This window comes from Strongylocentrotus purpuratus, unplaced genomic scaffold, assembly GCF_000002235.5.
Source record: "Strongylocentrotus purpuratus isolate Spur 01 unplaced genomic scaffold, Spur_5.0 spur5_scaffold_6, whole genome shotgun sequence".
Classification (NCBI taxonomy): domain Eukaryota; kingdom Metazoa; phylum Echinodermata; class Echinoidea; order Camarodonta; family Strongylocentrotidae; genus Strongylocentrotus; species Strongylocentrotus purpuratus.
Window position 1 is genome coordinate 24,921,083 of NW_022145612.1, and position 24,830 is coordinate 24,945,912.

The window sequence follows — 24,830 nt, forward strand, 5'->3', positions numbered from 1 at the left end:
TTAACATTGCTTTTAGTTATGTGATTTTCCATTATTGTTCACGATATTCCTAGTTTCATATTTCGTATTAAATCTCTCCTCTCTCATTCTTATTCTTTCTTTACTTGTTCCTTCCTTCTTTGTATTTTATTCATTTATTTCGGCATGGTTTATCAAATTGCATGATATAATCAACATGATAAAAAAGGCCCCACATTGAGAAAACAAAGTGCACATGCGAAGACTAGTAGTCATTATTATTACCTTTATTATTATCATCATTATCAAAATCACAATCATTCTTACATTGTTTTTACATGTTGCAAAACGTGAACAATAGCATCACCAAACATTTAACGAAATGGTCTGAATGGCAGACTCTCACTGAGAGTTATGATGATGGACTTATCAAGTGGTTCACTGCATCTCGGAATGACTAACTGGTTACAAAACAGGCAATACTAGTAAGAACAAAAAATAATTAGTACATCATTCACGCATATTTAATATAACCATCAATATAGTTTTCAACATGTGAGCAAATTTATCCTTTTGTTTGATGAAAATGTAATACATCACATGTCATTTTCTGTTGGATTTCTCTATCCATTCATGCAAGCGATCATTAGGCTCAGAAGAATGACATGTTTCTGTTGTTACCCAATACAATTTACCATATACAAGTCTGATATTGATATCTTTTAATTATAAGAAATCTTACACTTTAAAACAACATATCAATCATGCAAGAAGATGAAAACATAAAAGCTATCTACAGGCAAAACTCACTTGCACACACACGGAATATAAAGTACATTTACATTCAACAAGCAGCCGTTTTTTATTTTGACGTAAACAATATTATATATTAATTACATGTGCATTTGTACTTCTGATATTTGGATCCATTTATATCACAGACCATGAATCGCGTACTTTATTTCTATTTCAATATTAGGCAAGGAGCATTCTAAAATTGAACGTTACATTAAAATGTCTTCAAAGAAAAAACTACGGGAAAAAAATGCACTACCGAAATAATTATATGATGAAACAAACACATACATGCACGCACGCAAGCACTTAAAAAAAAAAAAAAGCAATTTTGTTTTATTTCTCCAAATGTGTAATACAAACAATAACATACAATTGAATAAAATAAACGTGTTCAATATTAATTGCTTATATATAAACATAATTAAACAAAGACTTATTTGTAGTATAGTAAACGTTTAAGTACCTAAACATAATATATATGTCAATTGTAAATGTTATTCACTTATATATATAAAAAAAATAAAAAAATCTGGAGGTAATTTTAGTGGAACAATGCCTGCTCCTCTCTGTCCCCTCCCTGCCCCCTCCTGACACAAACCCCTCCATCCACCCAAACACATACTCACCCACCCACCCACCCCACACACACACACTCCTTAATCAGTGGATGTCTGCTAAACATTCTCAACTCAGAGAAAAATATACTAAATAAGTAAGTTAACCAGGCTGCAAAATAGAGTTTTACAATTTTAACAAGCTCATGCACGGTGGAGAAGAAAAAAAATCTTAATTAATTAATTGCTCCCACTTTAAGAAATGTGATCCCAGCTTTCCCATTCTAATGGCTATTTTCTTTTCTTCATCCCTATACTTAAAAATATTTTTTTCCCCATCTTTTCTAAAGTTGGTACTCGCCCCCCCCCCCCCCGATCTTGACATTTATGTAACATACTGTAACATACACCATGAAAATTATAGTATTACACATTTTTATTCTATATGAACTACCTGCCAACCCAACAAATATATCTCGCCATTCTAAATCTTTAATTTCATCTAACTCAAAAAGTTGTACTAAAGCCTGCCATATACTTTGAACGCACACATACGCATGCACACGCACCCACTCACGCAGACACGCAGACACGCCCAAATGACAAAACATAAATGATAATGCTACATTCTATATATTGGGAATATGTTCATGCTGTTGAATGTTTTAAGGTGCAACCAGGAATGCAAACATAATACTCTGGCCAAAATTTACTTTACATCTACAAGTAAAAAAAAATCATATTTATACATTTCATGTGAAATATTAATTACAATCATAAATGTGATTCTCTACACGATCAATGCCATGAATATGAACATTTATGATATATCAATATCGTCGTATTTAAAATCATTTGATGTATTCTATTAAAATCTTCATTTAGCATGTTAAAACTAGGAGAGCTGCGTCACATTACTTTTATTCATGATGTTAGGATGGTATATAGAGTAGTTTTTTCTTTCTTTTTAATGTAAGCTTTATCTCTACCTTTCTCGCTTGTTTTTCATTCTATGTTACACCGTACAACTCTTTTTACCTCCCTCTTTTTAGTTGCGCTTGACTGCTCGAAGAGTAATGCCGTTGGGAGGAGAAAGGAAACCATTGGTTGCTTGCTTTGGTGGCATCTATGATAAAATAGAAGAACAGTACCACAATAAACATCATTCCAAATCAAATCGAATCCCATCAAATCAGATCAATTCTTTTAAAAAATGGGGTGGTCCTTATACAAGGTTCACCCCAAAAGAAAAAGCATACCCTTGACTTGTTGTGATTTATACTAATACCCAGGGGCGGCAATTTCTTTTCATGACCGGGGGGGGGGGGGAGGGACGAAATGCGAGGGACGGGGGAGCAGTGGCGTATAATGAGCAAAAAACGTTTTTTTTTTGGGGGGGGGGGGGGAGAAAAAAAAAATCCGCATCCCCACTCTTACATGGTAGATGCAGGCCCCGTGGAACGTTTCTCAAAGGGGGGGGGGGGGGGGGGGGGGCTTGAGTATTTTTGATTAGGTAGAGCAAAGCGAACGGAGCAAGTGGAGCGTAAATTGGGGTGGGGTCCAGGGGCAAGGCCCCGGCGGGGGTCAAGGGGCGTAGCCCCATGAAGCTCAGGGGTTTTAGGCATTTAATAAAGGTCAGCTGAGCATCCAGGGGCCCGCCTTAGAGACCATGCCAGTGCCTGCATTGGCATCCCCCAACTCCCAACATGACTGATTACACACCCGCGTCCAGAATCCAGAGGCAGGATTCACTGTAGTAGGTGATTTTAATGATCTTGATGTGAACCAAATTTTAGAAAATGATACTTTCTGTCAAGTTGTAAATAAGCCAACCAGAGGTCAAAACATATTGGACAAAATTATTACAAATTTTGATTACGCATATGAGCCTGTTGAGATCCTTGCACCGCTAGGGATGAGTGATCACAACGGCATCCTGTGGCGCCCTTCAGCCCTCTTCCGTCAACCTGGCAAGCTGACTAACGAGACGCGGACAAAAATAGTGCGCCCTCTAACAGATAGTGGAATCCGAGCGTTTGGCACTTGGATAACCCGTCACACGTGGCAAGATTTGTATCAAATCATTGACCCGTCGGATATGTGTCATTTATTTTATAATGTTGTGCGAGAACATATTGATCAGTCCCTACCTACTAAGACTATCAAATTTCATGAAAGTGATAAACCTTGGATATCTAGTGAGATAAAATCGTTAATTAAACGAAGACAGCAAGCTTGGCACTCTGGTAATAAAGAGCTGTGGAAATATTTTAGAGACAAAGTTATAGATGCAATAATATTAGCTAAGGACTCATTTTATAATAAAAGAATTCATACACTTAAAATAAATAATCCCGCTGATTGGTATCGTCATATAAAACTCATAACTCAAGGACCTCAAGATCAACCATCCATCGACATACCAGGTATTGCAACTGATCAGCCTGAACATTTTAAGGAAGCAGCCGATTGCATTAACGATAAGTTTTTATCTGTGGCAGCAGACCTACCGAAACTTGATAAAACAAAGTTACCAGCATATTTACCTTCACCTGTGGATTGCCCAATAATAGAACCGAAAGAAGTGTATGATCTGTTACGTAAACTTAATTTACAAAAATCGACTATTTTAGGCGACTTACCTGTCCGAATATTACGTGAATTTGCTTATGAGTTATCTTCTCCATTATGTTATATTCTTAATTTTGCATTTAAGCAAGGGGTGTTTCCACAAGTATGGAAGTATGCTGAGATAGTACCAGTACCCAAATCATATCCACCAACTCTACTTGAATTACGGCCCATAGCCCTAACTTCTTACTTTGCTAAAATAGCTGAAACTTTCATTACTAAGTGGTTGTGTGAGGATATTGGTGATATTATTGATAAAAACCAGTATGGAAATCGTCGTGGTCTTTCTACTTGCCATTATTTAATTGCAATGTTACATAATTTATACAAAAATGCAGATAAACAAAAAACAATTTCGACAATAGTTTTAACCGATTTTTCTAAAGCGTTTGACCGGATTGATCATAATATTTTAATTTGTAAACTTGTTAAATTGGATGTACGACCATGTGTCATTTCATTAATAGTAGATTTTTTAGAATGCCGCCAACAAGTAGTAAGGTATAAAGGTCGTATTTCAAATGTAAAAAATAACAATGTAGGAGTCCCTCAAGGTACAAAATTGGGGCCTATATTATTTTTAATTATGGTTAACGATGCGTGTCATGATTGTTTACTCCCTTTTTATAAGTATGTGGATGATTTAACTATAGTAGAAAGCCGGACTTCTACACAAATATCAAAATTGCAATCGGAATTATTGTTATTAGAAAATTGGTCTTTACTCAATAATATGAAACTTAACCCAACTAAATGCATTGCTATGACAGTCTCTTTTATGAAAAATCAAACTCACCAACTGTTGTATATAGATGAGACACTTTTAAATGAAGAAAATGTAATCAAAGTTCTTGGAGTTTATATTCAATGTGATTTAAAATGGAATACTCAAGTAAAGGAAATGTTAAAGAAGTGCAATAGAAAGTTATATATGTTACGTACCTTGAAACGTTTTAATTTACCTATTATTGATCTCGTTATTGTTTATACTGGATACATAAGACCAATTTTAGAGTATTGTGCACCACTTTTTCATTCCAACCTAACACGTATACAAACAGATAATATTGAACGAATACAAAAACGGGCATGTAGAATTATTTTGGGACTTAATTATGAAACATATAATCATGCTCTAGAACTGTGCAATTTGTTAACGTTGGAAGAACGTAGGAATAAACTTTGTTTTGATTTCGCCATTAAATTAGAAAAGCATGATTTGTGTTCGTTATGGCTACCAAGTCAAAGAATTGTTAAATTTAATTTACGAAATGTACAGAAATATTCTCAATTTATTTGTAAAACTAGTCGCTTTAATAACAGCTCTATTCCCTATTTTGTTCGTATCTTAAACGATTATTATTCAAAAAAGTAAGCTTCATATATTTTTGTATATGTTTATGTTTAATGATGTTGTCTATTATGTGTATAAATGTGTCCAGTATTTTTATCCTTTTATATGTCATTAATTTTATTTTATGTCAACATGTATAATGCTCAGTGTATTTTAAATATCATGATGTTTTTACCTTGTACAAATGATCTGCAATTCAGCTTCGGCTGCCAGAACATCATACGAATAAACCCTTATTGAATTGAATTGAATTGAATTGAATTGAACAGAAAAGGCGTCGAAATGGTGTCTATTTCAGGTTACGGCGTCGTCGACGTTTTCCTTAAAAAGGGGTGTTTTTCGAGCACGTACTGATCTCACAATTAACCCCCCCCCCCCCCAAAAAAAAGGGTAGCTTTTCAGGTTCACAGGTTTCGACGTTGTGCGATGCGATGCGCCATTAGGGTCCATTTCAGAAAAGATTCGATACGCCATTGGGGTCGATCCATTTCCAGTTGATGGACACGGGGAAGGTAGCACTTGTGTGTGAGAGTGATCCCCCCCCCCCCCGGATCGACATATCCAATAACCTCCGCGCGTGGTCTTCACTCATCGCACGATCCCCCCAAACAACCGTCGGGGTCCAGAATGAGAGATAAGGACTAATATACTGTCACCGGATCAGCGTTGAGTGTGTGCTGTGTTGGACTATTGCAATTGCAAGGGCTGCACGTGGGTTGTGATTTCACCTCCCGAATTCTTGCATGTGAGGAGGAGAAGGAGGAGGGGGGGGGGGGGGGGGGTAGTTTTTCTGTAGGGTACACAAGAAGGATTTTAAGAATAACGTACGAATGGTAGGAGTTTGCCTGCGACTCGACTGCATGAAGCTAGCTGCGGATCGACACGTAAAGACGCACGGTGAGTTGTGGCCATTATTAGCTTTTCTGCCCTGCTTCAATCACCAATTCTTATACTGTAACCAAGAAAACTAACCTCCGTTTGAGGGCAGGTTTCAATCTGGTATTTCTGCAGAATTCGTACGATGACCATCTTGGCTTCCATTATTGCAAACCTCATCCCAACGCAGGCACGAGGCCCTGTTCCAAACGGCATCCAAGCACATGGGTGATGTTTTTCACGGTTTTCTTTGCGGAATCTGTTATTAACAAACAAATACAAATTATACTTAATATTATGCAGTTACAACTTAGTTATAGTGCATTCTCAAAGCGGTGTTTTCCCGTCAAGGTATGTTATTCACCTACAAGCAAATATCCCTTCAGATGGGACTAACATCCATGTGATTGGTCCCTCGATCCCTCTTACTACATTGTATTACTAATAATAAGGTAACATTGTAACGCACCTAATACTACATTTCTAGGCGCTCTGATGCTGTTGCTGTCCTAGCAGACATTATAGGTAAACCATAGTACCTCTACCAGACATTGACAAATTTCTTCAAGTACAAGGCACCCACGAGGGTTCGCAAGAAGAACGTGAGAATAATAGAAGTTGGCCTACCACCCGACCGCAGCTGCAAACACACGTGCAAAAAGACATACGGCAGGTTGTGACCATTATGGCATCATAGTTGGAGGTGGGAAGAAGCGGAAGCAGATCGCAGCCGGGAAGAGTCCGCCCTAGATAGGGCAGTGACCATCGTGAATATTGAAGGCAAGGGGAATAATTTTGAATTATACACGTTGAGGTATCATAGCCAGTGGAGATTACGGAGGATCGGAGTGATGTGTCAATAATACTTTGAGCAATTGACCTGCAAACGTGCTGTAAAGTTTTGGATGCGCTGGAGTGGACTATATGGTAGCGAGGGTGGTAGATTGGGTTCTAGGACACCTACCCCCTGGACATCCACCCCCGGATAACCACCCCAGTCGACTACCCCCACGGACAACTTTCCCAGAAAACTACCCCCTAGGACAACTACCCCTGGAAAACTGCCCCCGGACAACTACCCTTAGAAAAACTACACCCGGACAACTATTCCCTACGACAACCATTCCCTACGACAACCATCCTCTAGGACAACTACCCCGGACAACTGTTCTAGGGGATAGTTGTCCGGGGGTAGTTGTCGTAGGGGGTAGTTGTCTGGGGGTAGTTGTCCGGGGGTAGTTGTCCCGCGGGGACGTCGTCCTAGAGAGTGGTTGCCCTAGGGGTAGTTGTTCTAGGGGGTAGTTGACTGGACGTGATCCGGGGTTGATGTCCAGGGGGTAGGTGTCCGGATACGGGTAGATTGATATTGTAGATGCCATTAGATGCTAAAATTAAATGCCTTCTCTGCAACGAGATAATATTTATTATTGTTATATAATTATTATAAATGAACAATTATTTTTACCAATCAATCAGCATACCTGTCAGGATCAAATGTTTCCGGGTCAGGCCACAAATTGGGGTTACGATGGATGGTGTAGATAGGAATGAAGATTCGCATGCCTTTTGGAACGGTGAATCCGTTGACGTTGAATGGCTCATTACATACGCGATCAATCCTGAGAGAGGAATGTTATTGGTTTATTCATATGGTAGTTTGCTTGGTTAAAGTGGCACCACAAACTTCTTTCTACAATCCATTTATTAGTTTTTAATGTAGCTTAATTGTTTACATAATGCTTTGAAATGCTTGTAACTGCCCCAGAATCATAATTGGTCATTGGTAGTCCATTAGAGTGTCAACTGAAGTGTTTTTCAATTTCGAAATCATTCGACAGATCCTTTTTAATGATTCAAAACAGAGAAAAACTAACAATCAAAACCTGACAATATAGGTATACAGAGTATGCATCTTTGGGAATTTGCAAATCACAATAGAGACAAGGAAAAAACAAACATACATTATGGCTGGTGGATATATGCGTTCTGTCTCGCAAAAGATTTGTTCAAGGTAAGGCATTTTCGAGAGTGATTGGTATCCGACATCCTCTGCCTTGGGCGCTACATCGTTGATTTCATCCACAAGTTTGTCCTGTACGTCGGGATTTGTTGCAAGGAAGTATAGCAAGAATCCACAAGTGGTGTTTGTTGTCTCATAACCAGCCAAGAAAAAGATCAAAGCCTAGTCAAATACAAAAGATAATATATTTCTTTTAGCAGACTACATGTACAGTACTTTCAATGTAACGCAGGAAAATTACACGTATCTTCTGTCCTGGAACATTTAGTTTCGTTCCCCAAAACCTATAATCTGGATTTATATCACACTTCATAAATTGCTACTGAGCACTGTATACAGTACTTGGTTTATCATACAAAGGTCATCGGATTCGTGCAGCCAGAATGTAGATAATTTCAAGTTCTGTGCTAGCGTTGGTGCTAGTTTTAACGCTAGTTTGATCTAGCACCAGAGGTGAAATCATTCAATCTCCGCAAGATTTTTTCACCTTTCAGTGGATTCCTACGACTTAAATGCAATATGGGCAAAAGACACTCTTGGTGCTATTTCCATAGCTTTTAGCATCCTACCAGGTGTCCATATCTCTCAGTAGGAGACCAGCATGTAGGTCCCGTGACCAATCTCTGGCAACAAAGGTTTGAAAGTGTTTTTGAGTTCCCTGATGAATACCGAACAATTTTGACTTGGGCTGCCCCCTTGAAAATCCCAGGCATTTTCGTGAGGGGTCAGCAAAGGTCACACAGGGTTAGAAATTCAAATAGTTCCAATCGTGTCAATATGCATATCAAATTACTCGTCTGGTCATGAGGATTCCAAAAATGTATAGTTTGCTATACCTCCGACCTTAAATAAGGGTGCTATGGTCAAAAACGTTGAAAGGTCAACACACTTTTGACTGGTGGTCAAATTTATCAACACATTGAACATTATTTAATTGCATATCAAATTACTCGTCTGGTCGTAAGGATTCCAAAAATGTATAGGTTGTTATACCTCCGACCTTAAATGAGGGCGCTATGGTAAAAAAGGTCAATGCACTTTAGAAATTCACCAACACAGTTAACATCGTCCGATTCTAATGATTTTAGTGTCTAATATGTTTTCTGACCTAAGCAATTTTTCAAATAAAAAATGGTTGCCATAACCTTGAAATTTCCCCCTAAACCCATGAATAAGAAGTTGTTAGATGTTTGTCACCGAAACAGCAGCCATTTTGAATTTACATGGTCAAGGTAAGCACTTTTACTTTTGAAAGTTGTATAGTTGAATTTGCCATGTCACAAAACATATTATTAGACCCTCAAATTATTAGAATCGGAAAATGTTAACTGTGTTGTGAATTTTTAAAGTGCATTGACCTTTTTGACCATAGCGCCCTCATTTAAGGTCGGAGGTATAAGAACCTATACATTTTTGGAATCCTTATGACCAGACGAGTAATTTGATATGCAATTTAAGGTTTTCCGTGCAAGGCATCAAACGCATGAACTTTCTATCTCCAGTCATTAAGTTCAAACCAAACTAAACCAAAGTATATTATTTGAGGATATTTATGGCAAAAGAAAGGTATTCTATGAGGTTTATGTCAAATTTATATGAAGAACAGTAATTTCTTTAGTATTCAAAATTTTCCTTATATTCTTTAAACACAACTTTTGAATATTTTCTGACGATGAAGGGATTACCTGGCTGATCACCTCACTTTCGTTTAGCCTGATTTTCTTAGAACTCTTTTTCTGAAGTCCACCCTCATCAATGGCCTCATCTTCTGGGTCACCATGGATACCATCTGCTTTATTCTTGTTATCGCCGGTTATGTCTCTTTCTTGGGCGTCCAAAAGAAGCTGAAGATAGTCGATCCTCTATACGAATTAAAATGCAATAAAACATTACAAAGTAAACTAATACTCTTTGGAATAAAATTGTTTAAAAACATGAAATTAGTGTTGATCACGGATAAGAAAAGGAGATATTTTAGAGATATCTAGAAACAGTCAAAAGAAGGGTTATATGAATGAATCGCGGGAGCTCGTTCTAGAGATGAAAACCACATGTCTCAAAAGCGTTCTCACCAGTAATGGAAGGAAAGTACGGTCAGGATCTTGACTACGGTGTGCCCCCTCGGAGCCAATGTCATTATTTTATTTGTTTACTGACCGTGAAGACGATCATGATCAGCTACGCTCCACGATTCTGAACTCAGGGTACGTTACATTTTGTAACGAGCTGGTTTCATACAGTATCAAATTTGCATAATGAAGAAAAAACTACCAGCAAGCTAGGATAAAACCATGCTCACATGCTTTTACATTTATATGGTTTGAATACGAGCTATAACATGACGATCCATGATTTTGAGTGTTGAATCAAACTCCACTCAAGACTTCTGTACGAGTTGTTGGATCAATAGAAGGTCAGAAATACTAGAAGTGACACCAGGCCCATGCTGTCATGCTTGTTGGGTAGATGTTATAATGACCCCAATTTGTTACAATTGAGGAGCAATCTCTTGGACGCAATTTATTTCTGAAGATGTTTAAGACAATTTTATAGAGACAGAAGAGACAGAATGGCTAGGTTTATTATTCATTTCTTTTAAAGGATCAGCGAAAATGGGGTTATGAAGATAGTGGGTTATGGGAACATGTTGAAAAATCATGGTCCGATAAATGATCCTTGAGGAACACCATGATCAAGACGATTTACATCGGCTGGTGCTACCCCAAAATAAAAAGTAAACCAGGTCTGAGCAGTACAGCTAGTACACACTTCAGATGGCTGATGTAGGATCTAATAAGTCAAATGCAACCATTGGCAACCAAAACTCTACAAAATATAATAAAAAAGCTACACATTCCTTGGCCATAGCCTGCAAGGTATCATTCTTTATTTTCCCAAAGGCCATCTCAGTAGGGCCACGATGTTGTCGATAGGCTGACTTACAATCATTGGTGAGCTCGTTCAGCTCCAGGTGCTTTGAAACCTGACAAAGATCTGATTTTCAATGATCTGGGATAAAAAGGGAAGATTGGCGATCGGTCAATGGTAATTTGAGTTAAGTCTATTCAAGTTGACAGTAATTTCTATCAAGGATTGTGGGAAGTCATTTTACTCCAAGGAAGGATTAACTATTGTCACAATATAAAGAAGAAATTTGTCAATGTTTTGTTTAATAAGAACATAAAGGAGAGGGAGAAAGAACCTGATACATCGAGACTATCTTTTCCTTGTTATCTTCTGGGAAAATTATTTTATTAGCGAATCTTTTAGAGAGGTCATTCGTAGAATTAAGTGTAAGCAAATACTTGGAGATAATTATGTTCAAGAGGGTGATGAGTACAAGAAATGTCGTTTCCTTCAATGCAGCATGACGAATTTACTTTTAGAACTAGCCTGATAAGCTTGTGGATCTAATCCAAATACTTGATATGATCACTAGCTGTACGACACAGACCAAGATATTTCCAGTCGTCATCTGGCACGCCTCGCTTCATACATTTCGTCGGAGTACCCAGCTGGATAAAAACCAGTGAAAACGTGTTTGAGTTGAGTGTGTACAGGGATGTAGGCTCATATGGATTGAAATGATATAAATCAAAGCATATCTTCCTCAAAATATGGTACCCTTCAATGACAATGATTGAACAAGGTGTAATTTCATCGTAATACCTTCCTCAATAAATGATCGTCGTAAGAATTGATTGCCAAAACAAGTGAAGTATGAAGTACAAACCTTTGCACTATCTGAATTCTTTGACTCTCGGCGAACCGCACTCGTCTTCTTGATGATATCGGCAAAGAATTGTGTTGATTTCCTATCGATGATATTGAAGTCGAGATATTCGAGGATGGGTAAGGTCCAAGGGAAAAGAGCTGTTGAAAATCGATATTGAGCAGATGGAAACCTTGTTATTATGATTAGTCACCAAAGTTAAAGAACGATAAAACCGTGACTCTTTGTTTCAATTTACTCAGACTATATACCATAATAATAATAATAATACTCAGCTTTTATATAGGGCGAATTATAACTAAATCTCTAAGCGATTCCAAACTTGGAGATTATTACCCCGGCTTTAGCTGTGCTGCCATGACGGCGCTCTAGCATTTCAAGGAATTAATTCCTGCCAGGTACCCATTTACATCACCTGGGTTGAGTGTGGCAAATGTAGATCAATGTCTTGCCAAAGGACCGCGGCGGGACTCGACCCGCGGACCTTGTGATCGACAAATGGCAAATACTGGTTAACGCTGTCTACGTCTCCTTTTGGACAACTGCACGTAAACGAATGGACTCGCGCGCTAAACTGGGTCAGTGCGCGCTAGCGTTGTCGAAACAGACCGAAGTTCTCCTCACGGTTCGGTTTCGCATTTGTTGCACGCACGCGAATGCTGCGGTCGCATTGTCCGTAGTCGTTTTATACCCGATTGGCCCTCGGTAAGGCCACGGGAAAGACACACAACGGTCATGACATACTCCCTTTAATTTAAAAGGCATTAATTTAAATAATAACCTGGATTTGTATAGCGTTTAATTCGAAAGAGCGCTTTACGGATATTATTAGCCAGGTCACTGGATTCATTTATACTCTATGTGCACCATCTCCACTCCCTGTGGAGTATTCGTACCATACGTTCACCTTGAGGTATATATGTCATATGACAATTGCTAGCACAAAGGATTTCGTCATCCTACCTGGGGGTGTTTCTGACTTTACGAACAACTTGTATATGAAGTGCCAGATAGGATGTCCAAAGTTTTTTCTGATATTTTAAATAACCTCACTTAAATTATGGCAACAAATATACTTTGCATTTAGAATGTTTATTATCATAAGAATGTTAATCTACATCTGCACAGTTCAACTTTAGTTTATGTATTTAATAATGATTGAGCATCCCATTTGCCTTTTCATATACAAGTCGTTCGGAAAGTCATGCGTAACTTTACGAACAGCTTTATGAAACACCCCCCCCCACCCAGGTCCCTATTTCTCTCCTGGGTATGGAGTAGATTAATGAAGATCAATGCCTTGTCAAAGGGTATTAATGCCGTGTCGGGATCAAACCCTCGACCTTTGCATTTCGATTCAAGTCGGTCTAAACCACTCGGCTACGACACACCTCTAAAAGGCAATAGGCAATTCGTAATTATGAAATGGTTCGAACGACCCCGAATATTCATAAATCTTTTTAAAATGGAAAAGGCAAACTCTGAGCATTTCGGAATAATCACTGTCAAAGATATGTAGGTGCTTTATCAATACATATTGTTTGCCCTCTTTAGAAGAAGACTTTCACCTATGTTCCATAGAATGTAACGTCGGTACATAAATGAATAATGATATGGACCGAAAGTGTTACTTACAGACTAGTAATAGATATGGGCTGGTAAAAATGTTGCCTGAAAAGGCCTTCTTAGCGTTGGTTACGAATGGACCAAAACGGTTTTCTTGGCAGTCGATGTTAAGTCCAAAGGCACAGCTTGCGATAGTGTCCATCACAAACGCTCCTACCAATCTACAAGTAAACGGTATAATAGAAAATGTAGCTTCTGCGATATCAAATATTTTAATCTAGAGGCTTTATATCCCTTCATCATGAAGGCTATGTGGATATCCTTTAACCCTTATTGTACTGGGCTATTTTGAGCACCTCGTGACTGGGGGGGGGGGGGGGGCTGGGGAGCCCCCCCCCCCCCTATGATCTCGGCCGTCGAAAGTCCGATGAACACGATAATGTGCATGTTTGTAGATATTTACGTAAAGAACAAGATGGTATAATTTGTTTTTTTTTCCTAATATGCAGTTTGTTGTCGTTATAGCCTAATTAATTATGCAAAATCCAATTTTATGCATTTTACAGAAAATTCTACATAATCTGTAGACTTTATTTTCTTTTGTATTTTATTGTTTTTTATTTCTTATTTATATCTATTGTTTATTTCTAATGTATTCTTTTGTTCTGGAATACATCAAGTTACTTTGAGAAACATATAAAAGCAATTTGATATCAATTCATATTTCCCACTTAGGAAGAAATACATCAAAACCTATATTCACATTTCTGCTTGGACATGAATATATGCAATTATTATAGCATTATTTTTGATGACATGCGCATACTAATTGTTATGTAACACCTTACAGGTATATCCGAATTCGACGAAAATGGTATCAAAATGTGCGTAAGACTTGAGGAAAATATGTCATGAAACGACAATTCAAAATTCTAAGCGATTGCGGCGCAATTCCCGAAAATGTCGAGGGGGGCCTCCCAGGCTCCCCCCCCCCCCCAGTACAGTAAGGGTTAACAATATTAAGAAATATTACATTACTATTAAACATTACACATTGTATAAAGGTTAGACCATGATTAAGACGAGATTACAGATTTTAGTTTATCTTTCCCTAAGAATACATGTATATCATTTTCTTTCATGGCAGTACTTACTCTCTGCACTCAATGTTCCCATGAAGCTCCTGGCGTTTCTCTAGGTGCTTCAAAAGCCTGTCGGCGCACTTATTTATTAGCGGAGACATCTGAACAGGTAAAACGGGAAAAGATCCAAACAAATATAGGTTAAGAGTGAGATGGAAAAACCGAGTGTTGTCGTCGAGTCCATATCTTCCAAGGCCAATATTCAGTCAAATCCTAGTCTCCACTTCCCAAGTATTCACATTTACCCATTAAGATTGGAACCTTCACCCTCATCGCGACAAGATCGCAAAGACTGTCGAGAAGTAAACCCAAGTTTAATTTTCAATACCCTTTTGTAAAGCTAATCCAGCAGGCTATTTAAATTCTTTTAGCTTAATTTCTTGAAAGTCGATAGATCATGTTTAACCGAGGGTGCCTTGTTCATCTTATTTTCCTCCTCTTACCCACTGCATCCAAAGCCCTGTTACACTTGTCTATATACTAACTCATCCTGTTACACGAGGAACAGCAATAAAATGTTCTAATCTTCATCTATTTAGTTTTTTCAATAGTTTAATTTCACTGTAAATTTGCGTAATGGAGTTAAGCCACATTGGTCCGACTTATTCGAATTCGGTTAAACTCGCCTTTGGGTCTAAAATCGCATTTAGCTAAACGAAAAACCTCAGACTACCTTCCTTTGTTTAACTAAATTTTGTACAAAAGCCTGAACCAAGCGCCGAGTTTAAATTTTTAGTAAATTTTAGCAACTGGCACTTGTGAATTTTTCACAAAGGTCTTACATTACCTTTCCTCTTTTTTTGTGAAGGAATACTGTTGAACAAAGTACTATGATCAAAAGGCGATGGCTACACATTTAATTTCAAAACGGGCGTTCCGGGTGAAAATCGTATCGAGTTTTTAACGAAAAAAACCGATAGAAAACTTAGGCCCTGGAACTTTTAACTTTGCTGACAAATGTATAAATAACAGTGTGAAACACGTTGAAATAACAATGTTGGCAATGTGAGAGGAAGCACGTACTATAATATAGGGACTAGGGAGTATGAAATAGAAAATGACACGGACAAAAAAAGGGAAATATTACGAGTTTCATCTTGGCTGCGCTGAAGGTAGGTGTGACGATATTCCTGACGCCTTTCCAATGCTCATCTTTGGAGTTGAATAATGCATCTTTAAGGTCATCGCTGAACAATGGAGTCACCTGAAGATAGGAGAAACAGAGCAATATTTGAAGTGGTTTACAATATAGGCTAGCCACACCGATAGTATTAGTCTGTTTGACATTGTATTTTTATGCCCATAATACACATACACTCAAGCCTCTGTCACACTGGGCGTATGACCAGTTGCTGATTTCTGACGATTTTTTTTTTTTTTTTTTCCAGGGGGGGGGGGGGGGGCCTGAATCCGCCACTGGCGCAAAGATTCAATCAGTTTGATTTTGGCGATTACAAGAAGTGGGTTATATTGATGTAGCATTTGTACCCTTTACAGCTCATTTTATGTAAAGTATGTTATTACTAAAGAAGACAAAAACCAGTAAGTCACTCAATAGTGTCTGACAGTGAAGTCTAGCAAGTAAACGAGTTTCCTTGCATAATTTGAATACTAGGACACTACTAACGTTTAAATTTCACAGAAAGGACATACATGACATATTCATAATTCCTGCAAAGTTCTACAGAATTTGATGTTGGCTGCAAAAGGGACATAGTATCTTTAAAGACTGCCAAAAAAAACCTCCTTGCGACCTCTGACAACTTAAACTCACGACCAGCGGTTGTCGAGAGTCGGCGACCGGTCGCAACTCTCAGGCGCTTAGCCAGGGGGAGGGGGCGGTAGGGGCGGTGGTGGCGATGGGGGCGGTGGGGGCGGTGAGGGCGGTCCCCCCAAAAAAAAACGCGGGTCAAAAAAAAAAAAGAGAAAGAAAGAGAAGAAAAAAAGTAAGAGGACGTAGGAAGAAAAAGGGAAAAGAAGTCGAGAACGGTACAACGAATCGTCTTCTTTCTCTAATATTTTAATGAAACGTCAATAGCTTCCGCGCGAAGCGCGGAAAGGGGGGAAACTTAATACAGAAAAGGATTAAGAGTCGGGAAAAGTCAACGAATCGTCTTCTTTGTCTAATAATACGTCCAAGCTTCGCGCAGGAGGAGGGGGAGGGGACTGAATTTAGACAAGGATTAAGAGTCGAGAAAGGTACAACCAATCGTCTTCTTTCTCTAATAACTTTATGAAACGTCAAAGCTAAGCGCGAGAGGGGGGGGGGGAACGGATTCAGACAAGGATTAAGAGTCGAGAACGGTATTTTGAGTCGTCTTCTTTCTCTAATAAGTTAATGAAACGTCAAAGTTTCCGCGCTTCGCGCGGGAGGGGGACTGAATACAGATAAGGATTAAGAGTCGGGAAAGGTACTACGAAACGTCTTCTTTGTCTAATAAAACGTCAAAGCTTCCGCGCTTCGCGCAGGAGGGGCGGACTGAATTCAGACAAGGATTATGAGTCGAGAAAGGTACAACGAATCGTCTTCTTTCAAAGCACCCCTCCCTGCACCCACCCCTATAGGGAGCGCGCTTTGCGCGCTCTTCAAGTGATTTGCACGCTTTGCGTGCTCACTACCACCCCCTTATTTAAAATCCTGGCTACGCGCTTGGTAACTCTAGTGAGATGACATCACCAATTACTGGGAGCATGATTAAGGAATACTACCGGAGGTGCTTATTATGTCTGGCTTACTTCGGATCATCAGGTCCTTGCGTCCGGTCGGGTGTTCGCGTTACACGGCTTTAGGTGTCGGGTAAATAGCATTATATAACGTCCCTATGCGCTTCCAAGGAGTTTAAAAATGATAACCCTAACTTAAGGTGGAAACGCGACCACCCGACCCGACGCGAAGAACCGATGATTGGAAGTAAGCCAGCCATATGAAGTACCTCCGGTAGTATTCCTTAAGCATGCTCCCATATTAAGCACCATCCAAGACAACCGACTGGTTGCTATTGTTGAGGAAAGTTTGAATCCAAACTAGGGTTTGGATTTAGATACCATAGTGATTCAGCTTTAGCACAGGACGGTTGTGGGACGTGGGGCACTTTACCAAAAGCTTTGCAGAAGATAAGCATGGCCATGTCAACCTGTTTCTTGCGCTTGTATGCCTGTGCAGGTTCCTGGGTTATAAGTAGGTGAGGATGTCGTTATCCCACGCGGAAGATGATTAAAAAAGCAATTTAAAACTTGTCTAAAGATTCAGCATAACTTCTAGGAATTGTTTCTTGCAAATTGCTATTGCATATTCGGGTTTCCACTTCATCCTTAAGATAATGATTATTTCATGTTGTTTGATTCACTATTTTGAGTCGTATTTGGAATTGATTTGAGAGTAATACATACCCAACGATTGGTGAAGCTACCAAAGTCTTTGACCATGATGTCTCTCAGCAAGTCCACATCAGTGATACACAACCCCGGTCGATGAAAATCGTACACACTGATATAGACAATCATGGGAGGGAGCGAAAGAGAGAGAGAGAGAGAGAGAGAAAGAGAGGGGTGGGGGGGGGGGGGTGGAGGGAGGGGGCAGTAATTGGGACAGGGAAAACGGGGGAAAGAGTAACAAAATTAAATAGGAAAGATAACATTACGTTGGGTCCATTAAAGTGGATAGATAGACAGTCGTTGCACAAAGCAACATTTGAAAATAAGATTAAAGGGGTTAACATTGCGATGGACAGATGAAGAAAAAGAAAGAAGATTAACGTATATTATTGATCATGATTTTCATGAAGGGAATAGTACCTGGATATTCGGGCACTATTATTGTGATATCCTCTTATAAAGAAAAGACCTTCAAAATATATCCAGATGAACATGCAATTTTAATTTGATATATTATATTATTATATTATATATCTATTATAATATATATAATATTATTATTATCTAGAAATAGATGATAAGTTTAGAAAGACATATAGGAGAATAAGAAAAGGAAGATGAAGAAGAAGAAGAAGAAGAAGAAGAAGAAGAAGAAGAAGAAGAAGAAGAAGAAGAAGGAGAAAAAGAAGAAAAGGAAGAATAATGAGAACCAAGACATAATAAGACAAAACGCATGCCTACCCAAAGATAGTCCCTTGTTCCTTGAAGTAATCAAGGAATGAATGCTGGATGCCCTGTGGTATAGAAGAGAGGAAGAGAGAGAGAGAGAGAGTGGGGGGGGGGGACAAGGGGGAAAGAATTGGAAAACAAAACTGAACAAGTTTTAGGAATATGTAATATCTACATTAAATATTCATTTTTACATTTGCACAATTCTTATTTACTGAAACCACGTAAGAGCACATTTTTTTTAATTTTTAATTTTGGTCCCCCCCCAAAAAAAAAAAAAAATCGCAACGACTCAGCCAGCCGTTGAATAAGCGGGGGGAGGGGGGGGGGGGGGAATGTAATTATGATAAATTTATGATGAAACATAAGACAAACAACTATCTTACATAACCATTTACAAATATACTGAGACCATCAGGTCCGTAGATGCAAGTCGTCTTTTTCTTCTTAACAATCAAACTTAAATGCTGATGAATATCAGATAAATCTAATAAGTATAAGTGTATAAATGCAAGAAAATGAAATATGATGAAATACACATGAAAAAACAATCTTGAAGAAAAAGAATGAGCTATAAAAAGTGTGTATTAAACGAGAAATGGATATTGATCATCAATTTTAGTGCACAAAGTGCTAATTTGAATGCTACAAATGAATTAGAATGCTAGAAGTACATCGTCGCGTGTCAGAAAATCGTGTTGCGCCAAATCGAATGACCAAATAGCGAAAGAAGCACATTGTTCATTAATTTGGATGAAACATTACGTAGATTCTAACGAAAATTCCATAGTTTTGAAAACTAGAAAAGGGAATATAAACCCGAGATATACCCGACTGCACTAAAACCGTCGAATTTGAACGCAAGACAAATTAATTTGAATGACAAACTCGCGAATTTGGCCGGGAAATCCTATATTAGATTCGGACTTCAGCGTCATTTCCTCAATTCTAACAATGTCGACATCATGAATTAAGCATGAAGATTTTTCCAATTCGACGAGACTTTTTAAGTGTTTTTCAGCAATGCTTAAACAAGAAGGAAAGGGAATTGTGACTCACAAACCAGCTATCTCAGCAAAAGACATGGACAAAATCCAAGGTTCGCTTGATTTGGATGATCATTTATGTTTAGGTCTTTATGACAAGGTATTTATTGATATTATGACACTCAACAACTTCGAAATTTGTGAGGAATTAGGCCTAGACTAGGGGAAAAATGCTACATACACGATTATCTTCCCTTTACTTACACGTATAAGAAGACAATCATGTACTACACTTCTGCTAATTTCATTAAATTATCAAATATAACCTTCGGTACAACCCTTATTCTTGATCGGATAACTTTCACACAAATACTATGCCCAAATGAAACATTATCTTCCCTTTACTTACACGTATAAGAAGACAATTATGTACTAGTTAGTAAAATAACACTTCTGCTAATTTCATTAAATTATCAAATATAACCTTCGGTACAACCCTTATTCTTGATAGGATAACTTTCACACAAATACTATGCCCAAATGAAACATGATAATTCCCCTATAATGACTAAAATATGTGAATTATGCTAATTTTTCTTCATTTGGCAGTACCTATATTGACACGATGCGCCATTGCTGTAGCGCATGCGCATATGCACTGACCAATCAGAGCTCGTCTGATTAGAATAGGGTGTAAAATTACATCCCTCAAATATACACCCTTGCGTATTTCGTGTTTTACTCCCTGAAAGGTGTAATAGGGGGCGCCCTATTTTCCCAATTTCGTTTTACTCCCCAAGAACACCTTTTATTTCTCTGTGTGTAGCACGATTGTAACTTCCCCTTGAGCGTATAAAAACAACTATTTCTCTCAAAGCAGTCATTATTACTATACTATCGTACCTAGCTCAGGGTATTTTTTCTTCAATTTACAGTGTGCCCAAAGCTCCCATGCCGATGACCGATATTTAGGAACTATCATAATGATTCTTACCTTAGTCCATTGAAGTGTGTTACCAAAGATAGGAACTGATCGAGGAGATTTTAAACCATGTCTCGTCCAGTATGAACGAATCCATAGATCGTTGCTGTGATCAAAGAAAATGAAGTAAAGGCTTTTAGCAGTTCTTGCTGTAACATGTGATGTAATCATTATATGTCGCCTCATTATGTCAATCATTAACAGTACAGAGTCAGACCTAAATGAAATCTAACCTTAACAGACAGTTACTCTGAGACTAAATAGAAAACGGAAAAACAGAGAAGCAGACTGGTGAATATTTTCATTAAATCTGACAAAAATAAGAAAGCAATGCAATTTTGAAAGTTGTAATCACTATACGTAACTGCATTGGCTGAATCGGTAATGTCACTGTTACGAAGTTAAAATATACGTTAAAATATGTTTTCAAAATGCATGAGTCAGGAAGTTCTTTCCTTTTTTAGAGGACATATAATAATATGTTATCCATAATATATTTTGAGTAGTGCCCCAAAGAAGAAGGCACTTGAGAGAAAAAGAGAATTAATGAAGTCGAGATCGAGTTGTCCCATGACTGTATCACAATCCACTCACCAAAATGTCAAATTGAGATTCGCATGGTTTTACTGATCTCATATTGCAAACATTCATAACTCCCTCAATTCTTGCCTTTCTGTTTTTTGTTTTTTCTGCTTCCATGGCAATGAAGTTATTACAAAGGTTAAGGATAATAAAGTTAGAATTCAAGGAACTAGGATAGCCAAATTATCAGGTAAAGGACTAGACATTAGACCTTTACGCCCATGGTGGTGCAACGATAGACGCTATGAATATTAACTATCATTTAATTAGATTTGGAGCGTGTCTTTATATAAGTAGTATGCAGAAGATCTTTCAATCGAATTTAAACATTGCTTGATCGAACAATATCTTTGAGGAAAAGAACGGAGACTGAAAATCGCAGTAAAAAATCTTCATGAAATAAGATCAGGCAAACATTGTCTAATGTGTCCTAAAAGGCATGTGCATAACATGGGAAATATTAGAACAATAAGAAAATACGATGCGAGCGAAGATAATGAAAAGGAAAAAGGATAGGGAAAAGGAAAAAGAGACCTTATATGAAACTCCATTTATGGTTACCAAAGTCTACCGTGTAAAGATTTTGGTGGACGTTCAGGAGTGAAGGGGGGAAAGATGTCTGGGCCAGTTGTTAGCTAAAATTTTAATTTACTAGTTGATTTAATTTATACAGTGGAAGAAGTTTATCAGTTATAAATGGAGGTATCCTGCTATTCGGTACCTAAATCAAATAACGACCCCTCCCCCCCAAAAAAAAGAGAATGCGAATTTGATTTTGTGGTATTATCTTAGCGAATACATGACTTCAAAAGTTTCTTTTTTTCGTAATAGCATCGTATTATAGAGTTAATTAAAAATAATGAGACTAAAAAATTCGTTTGATCCTCCCATCGTCACACAATCAACATAAAATTCCAATTTGAGAATGAAATTAACAAAATTAATTAAGGGTAGAAACGGGGGGAAAATGTACCTCTAAATAACTTGTGACCTACTGAGGTGTTTTTCAATGAAAAAAACACTACATAATTATACGGAATACAGTTACGGCTGACACTTACCAAATGTAGATAATGAATACGGCGCCGACAAGGAACCATGTCAGAGAAAAGCTGAAGCCAAGAAAATTGATCTCCATGATGTATGCAATCGAGAGTGTAATCACAAGACTGACGCTTTTTAAAAGGGAACTCGCACTTTTATAGAAAACCGTGAGATCAGAATTAAATGCTTTGTCATGGAACTTTGTTCAATGTTAACCCAGAGAAAGGTCCCTGGATATTTATGTCAACTTAAATTATCATGCAATATTTCACGAATTAATATTACTCTTTTTTGTTAATACTTCAAACAACGGACAAGTCTTACACATTCTAGACAACATGGACTCTCACCCTCTTCATGTATACGTTTTATTTGAACGACCAGGCAAATTAAATAAATAGATTGTGATCATGGCAGTAGGCGTATCGGCATAATTATTTAGGGCTTATGCCGAAAGGGTGGGTAGCGTCGCGTCGCGGCCCGTTGACTTGAACGCGACCATTCGTCCAAAGCCCCCCCCCCCCTGTTTGGCCGAAAGGGTGCGTTGGGAGTGTCGTGTCGCGTCGAACGCGACAATTCGTCCAAAGCCCCCCCCCCCCCGGTTTGGCCGAAAGGGTGCGTTGACTAGTCTTCCACATTAGTCGTTTGTAATAGAATATAAGGAATAGAAATTTAAGTCGTTTAAATTCAAATAATCAAGATAGAAACAGATTAAAACTTTAATTAAACTATTTTGTCGTAGGGGGCTTTTCTCGAAGGGTGCGTTGACTAGTCTTCCTCATCAGCCATTTAAATAGAATTTAAGGGCTAGAAATTTTTCGTTTAAATTGACTTATTCAAAATAGAAACAGATTAGCAATTAAATAAAACTAGTCAGTTTGCGTAGTCTTGCAGATCAGGCGTTTATAAGAATTACATAAATTATTAATGAATTCAATGAATATTTTAAAAAGGCCAAATGAAAATAATATTCATTTCTTTCTATGTATAGTTTTCTTTTTTGATGTAAACTAGTCATGCTTAACAGTCGTTACAGTCAAATGAAATAAAAAATAAATAAATATATAAATAACTGAGTAGGCCTACCACCTTTTCGGGATAAGCGGGCGGGGGATGGGGGGGGGGGGGGACTTTCTGAATTCCATACATAGAAAGAAATGGTATTATTTTTCGTTATTTTAATGAATAACGACTGATATACAAGACTAGGTTTTATTAGACATATTTAGATATCAAAGTAAATTATTTGATTGTGTTTCTTGTTATTTATTGATTTAATTCTTATAAACGCCTGATCTGCAAGACTACGTAAAACTAGTTTTATCTAATTTTTAATCTATTTCTATTTTGATTAATTGAATTTAAACGACTGACTTCTATTCCTTAAATTCTATTATAAACGACTGATGTGGAAGACTAGTCAATGCATTTTTTGAAATAACCGGGTCTGGAGTAAAGACTGCGCGCTATACCCATGCTTTATTACAGGGTTTTAGTTTTGAACAAATTCGACAAATTATCACTTCAAATTTATTACATTTGTAAGTAAAGTGGCTATTAATTTGTGGGTAAAGTGTTATTACATTTGTGGGTGTTATTACATTTGTGGGTAAAGTGTTATTACATTTGTGGGCGTTATTACATTTGTGGGTGTAACACCCCCATTTGTGGTTGATTCAAAATTATTACATTTGTGGGTAAAGTGGTTATTACGTTTGTGGGTGAAATTATTACATTTGTGGGTAAAGTATTATTACATTTGTGGGTGTTATTACATTTGTGGGTAAAGTGTTATTACATTTGTAGGCGTTATTACATTTGTGGGTGTAACACCCCCTCCCCCCTAAAAAAAAAAAAAAAAAAAAAAAAAAAACGTTTTGTCATGATAATGCGCTCAACGTGAACCCAGAAAAAGGTCCTGTCAACATTATCAAGCAAACAATTCACGAATTAATATTTACTTCTTTTTTTAAATACTTTAAAAAGCAGACAAGTCCTAACAAATATAGATAACATGGACTCTCACCCTCTTCATGTATGTGTTTGATATCTGCGATAAGGCAATTTAGATAAATGAGATTGTGATTATGGCTGTAGGCGTCGCGGCATATTTATTCAGCCAGGGGCTGACGTTCCATTGCCATTTAGTGTTTTAATCATAAAAATGCTTTGTCATAGAAATATGTTCAATGTGAACCCAGAAAAAGGTCCTGTCAACATTATCAAGCAAACATTTCACGTATTAATATTTACTCCTTTTTGTAATACTTTTAAATATGGACTCTCATCCTCGTCACTCCAGGAAGTGCCTGAAATGCGTCTAACGTGGTTCTAAAAGTGCAAATAATTCCTACTCTGGGAGGGGGTCAGAACCGCTAGAGCCTCGCTCTGTCGCTTCATCGTTTTACATATTTTTCACCCCATGTCATTTTGTGCCCTCTCCCCGTAAGAAATTCCTGGATCCGCCACGGATGCCCATACCCATCGAGGTTCGGGGCTT

The 24,830-nt window shown here is 37.9% G+C and overlaps 1 protein-coding gene across 1 annotated transcript; it reads right to left on the reverse strand.

The window, feature by feature from the left end:
* Positions 1-1,686: 1,686 nt before the first annotated feature.
* Positions 1,687-22,505, reverse strand: LOC115918307 (cytochrome P450 3A24-like). The gene is made up of 13 exons (XM_030972936.1): positions 22,348-22,505; positions 20,717-20,810; positions 18,749-18,801; positions 18,023-18,119; positions 15,720-15,836; positions 14,645-14,733; positions 13,560-13,711; positions 11,925-12,064; positions 9,877-10,053; positions 8,133-8,353; positions 7,653-7,790; positions 6,268-6,430; positions 1,687-2,436 (listed from the first exon to the last, which is right to left on the reverse strand). The coding sequence occupies exons 1-13, from the start codon at positions 22,422-22,424 to the stop codon at positions 2,359-2,361; spliced, it is 1,596 nt and encodes a 531-aa protein (XP_030828796.1). The 5' UTR covers positions 22,425-22,505; the 3' UTR covers positions 1,687-2,358.
* Positions 22,506-24,830: the final 2,325 nt, after the last annotated feature.

Coding starts and splice junctions, on each gene's coding strand:
- LOC115918307 (XM_030972936.1), bottom strand. CDS start 22,424: ATGGAGATCAATTTTCTTGGCTTCAGCTTTTCTCTGACATGGTTCCTT. Junction 7,791..8,132: donor ATATATCCACCAGCCATAAT/GTATGTTTGTTT, acceptor TTCCTCTCTCAG/GATTGATCGCGTATGTAATG. Junction 2,437..6,267: donor AAACCTGCCCTCAAACGGAG/GTTAGTTTTCTT, acceptor ATTTTATCATAG/ATGCCACCAAAGCAAGCAAC.